Source organism: Paramormyrops kingsleyae, chromosome 23 (assembly GCF_048594095.1).
Source record: "Paramormyrops kingsleyae isolate MSU_618 chromosome 23, PKINGS_0.4, whole genome shotgun sequence".
Classification (NCBI taxonomy): domain Eukaryota; kingdom Metazoa; phylum Chordata; class Actinopteri; order Osteoglossiformes; family Mormyridae; genus Paramormyrops; species Paramormyrops kingsleyae.
The window spans coordinates 14,763,519-14,773,654 of NC_132819.1; the positions used below are offsets into that span (position 1 = coordinate 14,763,519).

A 10,136-nucleotide genomic window follows, 5' to 3' on the forward strand; every position below is an offset into this window, starting at 1 on the left:
TATCTCAAATTTAATTCTCCAGAAAAACACAGCAATCCTCGCGTCAGAAAATTCAACAATATTACAAAAAAAAAAAAAACTAGTTAAAAGCTTGGTTGGGGATTCCTTCACTTCATTGGTTGGATTCCTCTATGCGATTCTTCCAGAAAGTTCCCCACTATCCCTTGAAAGAGGTTCCTGGTGTAGACACGAGCTCCATAGCTCTCCATAAGTCACATGACAAATAAGTAACAAATAAGTCACATGACAATTCAGTAAAGACAGCATAACACAGGTTTGCAGGTTGCATTTTGCCCAGATTCATAATAAACTGTGAATAAATCTTTATTAAGATACAAAATGTACACATCTTAGATAGCCCATAAATTGTTCAATCATTCATAAAACTTTGAAAACCAGCTTCAAAATCATGTCCAGAGAAAATGTCATTACTATTTTTAGGATGAGATAAACACTCAAGATCTTATGTACCCTCTTGCAGTTGGCATGGAAAAAAATGAAGGGAACAGTAAAAGAGGACAGAGGAATACACTGACATTACTCAGCGTTAACACACTCCCAGTCTGGTATCTTGTCACACAAAACATACCATACAGAACAAGCTTTACACAATATTAGCAAAGCATTTAAATAAATAAACTTACCAGGAGTCCCTTTTGCAGTATGTGGTTACTGACACTAAAATAATATTACATATTACATAATGGGATTGGCAATAATGAGATGCTACATTGGGCAATGCCCAGCTGTGGAAAATAGGACCAGTGCAGGAGAGAGTCCGTACTTTCTCCTGGAAAGCACATGAAACTCATTGAGAACAGTCAGAGCTAGAAAGGGGCATTGGCACCCAAAGTTCTCAAGTTCAGGAAAAAGACTCCTAACGTGATCGTAGGACAAGCACTCCCAATGTCTACTTCAGCAGACCCTGCGTTGGCGTTTCAGGAATATGTCTGATGACATCATAGATGGTGGAATGCAAATCCTGGACAGAATTTAGGCCCGAGAGAGACTTGCTGGATGCCTGGACAAGCAAACCCAAAGATACAGGGAATTTTAGTCACCATAGGCTGCGTCCCATGCTCTCTGAATATCATGCAGGACAATTCACGATAGTGCATCAGGGAACATACCTGTGTGGAATCTGATCTACCCGGAATTGTGACAAACTCATAAATGCCAAAATCTTCGGTTGCATCCTCATGACCTTCCGGGGTAGTGAAAAAATAAACAAATAACAAAATAAAGCGCAACATGCACATGCGTGACCTCAAAGTAATGAAGAGAAAAGTAAACGTTTGGTTTTGAATAATCAGAATTAAATAGATTAAGTGTAGGGTGACCAGATAATCCATGTCAGGGAGGGGACTTTGAGCTGGGACAGGGTTTGTAAACTACCATTTCAATTATGAGGACCTGGATTTCACTTAAGCACTGAGTTCTTGCTGTGTGCTGATTGGTCAGTCTCCTATAATCATGCATGTTTCACTAATGTTAATGTGAAAGAGCTGGATGAGTCTTTCAATCAAGAAAACACACCAGTCAAAGCACAAGAACTGAACTATTTAGCCAAGCACAGGAGCCTATTGGTTTTAAAGTAGTTTGTAAAACCTGAAGTAGCTCAGTATCCTCCCTGACATGGATTTTCTGATCGCTGTAATTAATTGGCAGCACCTCTAAGTGCAGGGAAATGCCTATGCAGCGAGACTGATGAACGTATATTAACAGCATGTTTCGGAGAAGCAGAGTGTGCTCTCTCACCTGAGAGGTGTGCCCGCTTCTGGTCTGTCAGCGGCTTGTGGTTTCTGTGGAGAACCAAATCATTCTAGTTCATGATTTTCATTAGACTGTTCATCAAAGACATCAGAACCTTACTCAAGAGATCTCTGAACTACTGAAGGAATCACTGCATACCTGCTATACATGTCCATGATAACTAAAAAGAAGAAGAAAAAAAGAAAAGGTGAGTTATAAAAAAAAAAAAGTTTAAGACAGTATTTCCCAACCCGGTCCTCACCAACCCACAGACAGTCCGTGTTTTTGAGGTAGCAAGAATGTGGCCTGTCTGGCAGGGAGCTGGGAGGGAGCAAAAACGTGGACTGTGTGTGGGTCCCTGAGCACCGGATTAGGAAACACTGGTTTAAGGTCTGCAAAGAAACAGTGAGACAGAGGGCAGATGGCAGTATCTCCACTTAGATCCCATGTGTGTCTCCTGTCACAGTGACATCCCAAGTCCACTGGCCTAAGTGCAACAGAAAGTTTCATCTGCTGTGTGCTGGATTCGACTCCGATGAGACACATCACCCAGGTGTGAGCTGCTAATTGGACACTTTCCCACCTCGATGAGGCCGGCAGCTTCTCCTGAAGAGCACCAGCAGCATGCAGGCGATGATGATCAGGCACGAAACGGTGATGACTGCCAGCGGAGGCACAGAACTTTCTGTCTGCAAATGCTTCGCTTTTCCTAGAAAGGGAATCGCAGACAAATGTTATACATTGTATTATTAAGTATATATGTATATCTTAATCAGGGTCAGGCGTGTCCGACTTTTTACAGTGAGAGCTACTTTTTATGAATAAAACACTTTGACGAGCTATGGAATCGCAACGGTATATTTTGTTGCTGACTGGAGTGGGGCAGGGGGATTCCATTGGTACATTTTGCCGACCAGGACAGTGTTCCCGCTTGGGATATTTTGCCAATCGTGATCAACCTGTTGGCCACCAATGAAATGAAGCATTATCCATGAATCATCTCGTGATCATCCTGGAAACACGCCACGAACGACGGGTTGGGCACAACAGATTTAAATAATGGATAGAGCGGAGACTATAATTGGGTTTCGGTTCAATAGGATGGTGAAGAGAAACAAAAACTAAAGGAAGGACACAGGAAATGATGCCACCATAGATGTCGGCTCTTGGAAAGGAGGCTGAATGGGAAGGACCAAGTAGATTCGGGTGGAGGCTTGGGCCAAGGCACAGGTCAGTCTTATACTGTCAGTAATTACAGGTGAACAAATAGGCTCGCTGTCTGACTTCACTCCAACACGGGGCATCTGCAGCCCGGTCAGATCAGTCTTTTATTCCTTCCAGTAAGTGGCACAGCAGTTGACGAGCAGGACAGGAAGGTCGCAGGTAACCATGGCTGGCACTGCTCTGTTTATTTAGAGAAGTAACATCAGTGAACCCTGGACTCTGTGGGATGCATTATTTTGGTCTTTTCTAGTGCATCCCTGAGCACACCCTGTCACTTCTCTGGTTCCTCTAGTGCAGCGTTCCTCAACCCGGTCCTCAGGAACCCTCAGACGACCCACGACCCACATTTTGCTCCCTCCCAGCTCCTTGCCAGACATTCCACCTACACCGGTGTTTCGCAATCTGGTCTAGAGTAAAGACCGTGGACTGTCAGGAGGTCTCCGAGGACCGGATTGAGGAACACTGCCCTAGTGCACCGTGCCCCTGGTGTAAGTCCTGCTCACGCAAAGATCATAGGGACAGCTCTCTATCCCCATATTCCGCTGAGCTTTCCAGGGACTTCACTTCCCTGTAGGTCTTGCTCTTTTCTAAGACCACCACTGAAGCGTACTATCACTCATGCTGCAGTTCATCATTATCTGCCTCAAAGAACCCTTTGCCCACGTTCTTGCACCAAAAGTGATTTCAACTCACCAAAATGATCATTGCTCCTTTTGCAGCAGAGTTGTTGCAAACATGGCAGTTTTTTTCCCTATATGTAGAGCCAGAATGCAGTTGAAGACTGTAAACACTGAGCACCTGCTGTGTGCTATTTGCTTTCCAATACAGCCGTAAGACTTCGGTACAGGTGGCAATGACGTGTAGCCATAGCACAATATTGACTCTGCTCAAATGCGGCCGATGAATTAGATAAATTTCGTGTTTGCCTGATTCACTCGTTACCATGAGCTTTTGTAAATAATTACATTGCCAATCTACATTTGACATCAGTTTCAGCATTGTGTGTCATGTTTTATTAAATATCATGTTTTTATTAAATATGAAATGCATTTAATTTATAAAAAATGGTAATTCCGGAAGATTGACTGCATTGTGTTTTGTGTTTTAGAACAATGTTGCCTAACTTGGTCCTCGGGGATCCACAGACAATCTATGTTTTTGCTCCCTCCCAACTCCCTGCTAGACAGTCCACATTTTTGCTCCCAGTAGAGAGCTGGGTGGAAATAAAAACAAGGGCTGTCTGAGGGTCGCTGAGGACCGGGTTGGGAAACACTGCTTTAGAATAATGTGTCTGAAAATCTGAAAGGTTGTTTCCCATTACAAGTAACGTTTCCCACGTCCAAGAACTGGCAACGCTCCTGAAGAGGTACTTACCATGGCGTTTAAGAAAAGCCTTATGTCTTTTTTTTCATGAAGTATGATTATCAAAATTATGGATTTCGGAAGACGGATTGAATGTATCACATTTTGTGCTTTAGAATAACAAGTTTGATAATCTGACAGGTTACATTTACCACATCAAAGAAAAACTGGCACTACACCAGAAGTTTAACAAGGAGACACTCACCAGTGCCCAGACTTGCCACCACCAGGGTAAATTGGGTCTCATCTTGCTTTTGCGTGACGTTGTTGAAGGCACGGCATACATACTCCTCGGCTTGGGCCAGCCTTTCGGACATCACCTCCAAGCGGGGGCCCTTCATCACCACCTTAGTTGAGTTGCGGCTCTTGGAGATCCACACACAGGTGTTGGGTGGGTTGGAATCAGCGTGGCAGTCAAATAACACCAGCTCCCCGGGGTTGATGGTGAACACCTCGCCTGTCTTCAGGCCCTGCTGGGCACTCACCTCCAGGTTATATGGCCCATCTGCAAAGACGACCTTATATTTACAGATCATTTGAAAGAACGTTTGAATTTATCCAAAGGGTAGTACTAGAATCATCACCCTCATCACCATCATCACCCTCAACCACCCAACAATCACATCCATGGTAAAATGTTTTGATTGAGGGGAAAAAAAACAATGTAGGCTACATTTTGATCAAAATATGTATCAGAATTGGGCATAGCGTTAACCTCTGGGTGGCACTAAAATCCTCCTCTGCACTGTAAAACCTTTAAATACAAAAGTGTTTTATTTCGCGTACCATTAATTACTCTGTGGATCCTTTTAAAATGTGCATTTGCACGCATCAACCTTAAAGGCACCTTATAATTCTCCACCAGTTGAACGACATTTAATTACTATTCAATTACCATTACCTTATACACAAAGGATACATTTAAAGAAAAGCACAGTGGCCACGATTCAATATATATACTTGTTCTGGTTCAGCTCCTGTTGGGCATTGCTCACAGCAGGTGCCAAAGACTTATTCCCAGTCCTACACACACGCCTGAATCCCTGGCAAACGTTTTCTCATCAACATGACTGTATTTGCATCGCAGCTAAGGATCTCGCTCTGAAAGAGAAGGGGCCTGTCTCTATACATGAAAACACAACCTACCCAGAGGCGATCACGTTTGAAAAGTGCTTCCTACAAAAGTTCTCTCTTGATCGATCAGAAAGTACTATAATTCCACTATACTGTATATTCTATATTACTATTGTTACCACCTGTAATACGTTGTCTAAATTTAAAAATTAAAAAGCAACTTTAACTAACAAAACCACTTTCTGGTACAAGATATTAATCATAGCGTTGCAGGCAAGTTTGACTAAAAATGATATCATCTGTCATCTGTCATCATTCGGACAAAGGGACTACTGTTCAAATAAGCACAACTTCTGCTTATCCACATAGAACAGTTTGTGGACACTGAGAGCATGAATTAATTATTTCCTAGGTGTAGTTATTTTTATGTGAAATGGTGTTTTGTATCTGTCTGGAAAAGGATCTGTCTTGTATGGGAATATTTAAGAGCTGCAAGCAGCTGACGGTTTACTTACAGAATACACTTAGGGGGACTGGTCTGCTCCACTCCTCACTAACGTGGTTGCTGACTTGACAGACGTAGTCTCCAATGTCCTCTTTCCTAACGGGACTGATGGCAAACTTGCCGTTATCCCCTGAGAAGCTGTACCGGTCACCAGTACCGACAGGAACGCCGTCCCGGAACCAGCGGTACTGCACATGGGAGCCATTGTCCACTGAGCACGTCCACGTCACGTTGTCCTTGTCTTCAACGACCGGAGAGCCGGGGCTCATGTGGACGTTTGGCTTGGACACTGGCACTGGGGGACACAGATCGCGTCTGATCACAGCTTAATTCATTACCTGTTCATGTCCCAATTTTTAACTTTAACCGGTCAAGCGATTACTGTCAAAACATGAGGAAATGAACAAGGTGGCGATAAGGCCTCCCATGGATTTCTCATGGATTTCTCACATCTGCTCACCGTTGACTGTGACTCGGACCACTCTGCTCTCCTCGATGATATCAGGCTTGTCGGCGAACTTGAGCCGGATGTCCACCTTGTACGGTCCCTCCGCCTTCTCCTCCAACACGTTGATCAGCAGCGATGCGTTTGGGGGCAGGAAGGTATGCTGGTGCTCCATGCTCAGGTGGGAGATGACATTGCGGTTCCTGAAAGCCACCAGCATGGTGTCGTGGAGCTTCCAATCACCCTGGATTTCCACGTTTGCAGTAGTAAAGTTGTACTTCACTGGCAGGAGCAGGGGTCTGCCCCTGACCCCATGCAGGATGGAGGGCACGCTTATGAATGTGGAATGGATTCCTGGAGAGATCATGGGATTGGTCAGGAAGGAGATCCAATCAGTGGGAGCAACCACATGGAGACCTTGGTAGCCTTTGCTGAGTTTCATTGGTTTCCATAATGACATGCAGGTCAGCATGGAGGACTGCAATGTTTTTCATTATTGAAAGGAAATACCTTACTTTTAATTGCTTTGTGATCTTTTACTGATCTTCAGTTGTACAAACAAGTTTAAAATTTCATGACAAATTGAGTCGTACTGTCTAATTAACTCCACATGTGTCATCAATTTTGTAGTCATTTTTTTCATTGAGAATGTGAGAAAGATTGAGAAGTGACCACCTGGAAAATCCACTGTAAAATCTAAAATCTAAATGAGGAACTTCAATTACCATTTGTAGTGTGAATGTCTTATCGAAAGTTTTATTTGAATTTAATTTTTTTAAAAGTTTACAGTTTTGTCTTTCACTTGCTCAAGTCTTAATCTTTAACTTGGAATGAAGCCATTCTTTAATATTTGTCTAGCACCTGAAGGATTTAAACAATTAATGAGGCCAAACAGGTCTTAAAGCAAACACTCGCTTTGCAAACTGACTGTTGAGCACTGTGCTTAACCTGGGTTTTCCTTTAATCATGAGTTTGAACTCCTTCAAACTCGGGATGGGTGTGTCAGTCACCCAGCGGACATGTACGCAATGGTGAGAAAGATGGTGTTCGACACGTTGGAGAGTCATCAATTTCATTCCGGTGGCAGCAAGGACCCCCAGCCTTTGTTCTGCATGGAGTTCAGTGGTGATTTTGAGAAGGACTGCAAGGAGCCATTGTGTCATTGTCTGCTGTCAGACTGGGTGGGGGGGGGGGGCATGCGGGGTGGAGATCGTGACAGTCGGCGTCTGTGCTGCCAGGTGGACCGTGGATCATTCGGCAGCAGGTAGGCTGCCTTCACATAAACACCCCCGCTCCCCCCCCCCCCCCCCCCCCACACACACGCACACACACCCACACCCACCAGAGTTGCCCTGGAGACAGGCAGCTTCACCAGAGCTGCTGACTGGCAATATTATTCATCACAATAGATTACTGTGCGCCTGTTGTTATATCATAAATAATAAATACAGCCACCCCCATGACACGTGCCTCGACATCTTGGGTGGGGGAGATGAGGATGGGGAGATGGGAGTGTAGACACACTCAGAGAAGCGTGCCCACTGTTTACACGCGTGCAAGAATGTCATGAATAGGCTGGCGTGTGGCCTCACTGTTATTCCCAAACAACTTGGGGGGTGTTTGGGTATACTGATAGAGGGGATGGGGGTAGACTGACATGCTTTTACGAATTGGACCCCCCCCCACGACCAGCATCGGCCTCATGCCCGTTCTGTTTGGACCAAAAATACAGGCAGCCTGCAAAAATATACCTTTCACTCTTTTTCATAGTGTTTGTTACACAGAGCAACCGGTTATTTTCTGGAAGCCATCCAAGGGTCCCCATAAGGCTACAGGCATTGCTTTTAATGTGCAGAGTAAGATACACATCACATGCTCAGGACGGAAAATCTTCGAAAGTCATTAAAAGTCAGATAACAGAAATACATCCTTTGAGTCACAAAGCAAAAAATGGTAACAAGAGTGGAATCGTTAGGGGGGGGAATTACATGCAGCGAGACAGATACCAGATACTCAGATACCATTTGAAAGTGATCTGGTCTCCCTGGAAACTCCAGGAAAGTACAGTTCAGCAAAAGCAAAGTGCTGCTGTTAATATTTAAAAATTTAAAACGCTTGCTATTGTTATTGACAGATACTAACATACACTTGGGTAAAATACCAGCACATTGAAAGTAATGCATTATGGATGTTGCTAGCAATTTATGAACAATATTTCCTGCTTCGTTTTGAGTTCTGGCTCGTTCTGGCTTCTGTGGATCCCGCGTCCATCCACAGCACGGCTCACGGTGAGACCTTTAGGAGGTCTCCGTGGCTACGGCAAACGAGGGTTTGGGCGGCTTACCTGTGAGGAGTAGCAGCCCCCCGAGGGAGAATGGCAGAGCAGCTCTGCTGAGGGACTCCATCTGAGCATCCTAGTCTCCGAGGAGCAGCCGGACTGTGGCCAGGGTGAGGGCAACAGGGAACTGCTGACAGCATTTGCAAGGGAAATGAGAGTGTGCCTGGCCCCACCCCCACAGCCCCCCCGTCCACGTGATACACCAAAGGAGACCTACACCTGGCAGGGCTTCCGTGCTGACCAGCTTCTCCCCAGCTCCCCCTCTGTCCCTCTCCTCTCAAACCTTTATCACTTCTTGGGATACCTCCACTTCAGCCTCCTCATGTGAGGGGGGGCGGGGGTGGGGCGTAGCACTAGAGCATAACAGGGCCAGAACCCCTCATGTTGCCCCCATGCTGCCGTTTTTAAGCAGCCCCAACCATTTAGTAAAAGTTCCCATTGGGGGTAGCAGTTTCTTATAAACCCTCCAGTTTTTCCTGTCATCCAGTCTCCTCATTTTCTTTAGACATATTTTGATCTTGTATCTTGTGGTTCTACTTTGTCATCCTTGTATCACACTGTAACTCACCATCACGCTCTTATCACAAGGATCATGAATAAGCTCATTACTGTTGCAGTTCCCATTCTGCATTAAAGACATTAAGGGAATTTGTGCCTACTGCCTTCTCATCTAGGTGCTGGTTAATTTCTTTTTCCTTTTCTGCATCTCCCTCCCTATATGAAGGAAGTGACTGTCGTCTTCGATCTGTCCTCTTGGTGGCAGTATTGTGTTGGATATTCAGCTCTGTACAATCCACTTTGGCAGGGGGGGGGATCAGATAATTACAAACAGTTCTTATCTGACCAAACTGTGGGAAAAGGCCTTTTCAAATTTTTATGAAAAATGCTGGCCATATACAGATGTACAGCTGCATTATCCGCGCAACATTCCGATGCATTTTGGCCTGTTTGTTTTTAACACATGCTTATTTGTAGCCTTGTATTTTGACGGTGAAACGGAGCTTGAAAAAAACATGGGCCTTTTGACCTGTAGTTACCTCAGGCTGGTGGCCAATCGTGGCACTCTGGCGCCCCCTGGCTGTTCGGAGGTCACCAGCTGCCTTGTCCCACAGCCGGGCTTGGACTCGGTGACCCCACTGCCATGACGCGTCCTCGGCGGCTCTGGGGCGCCGACGTCGGCAGTCTGACATAGACCAGAGTGGAAACCGCGGGCAGGTGCCAAGAAGTGGTGGTGTGTGTGTGTGGGGGGGGGGTGTTTCGGAGTACTTGCGGCCTCACAGGAGCTGTGCTGTGTATGTTTTGCAAACCCCTTCCCCTCTCAGCCATGTCAGTGTGCGAGTGCAGGTGAGGCAGCCTATGCAGTGGCGTGTTTGAGCGTGTGTTAGCGTGTCAGTCTAGGTGTGAGTGTCCACGCGTGTGTGTGTGTGTGTGTTTGG

General features: G+C 45.4%; 1 protein-coding gene across 1 annotated transcript; it reads right to left on the bottom strand.

Annotated features, from left to right (window-relative positions):
• Nucleotides 1–299: 299 nt before the first annotated feature.
• Nucleotides 300–8,901, bottom strand: hepacam2 (HEPACAM family member 2). The gene is made up of 9 exons (XM_023811773.2): nt 8,707–8,901; nt 6,378–6,716; nt 5,928–6,212; nt 4,544–4,843; nt 2,336–2,461; nt 1,912–1,933; nt 1,759–1,802; nt 1,131–1,204; nt 300–1,021 (listed from the first exon to the last, which is right to left on the bottom strand). Exons 1-9 carry the CDS (start codon nt 8,765–8,767, stop codon nt 911–913), a joined length of 1,362 nt encoding a protein of 453 aa, XP_023667541.1. The 5' UTR covers nt 8,768–8,901; the 3' UTR covers nt 300–910.
• Between the last annotated feature and the right edge of the window lie 1,235 nt (nt 8,902–10,136).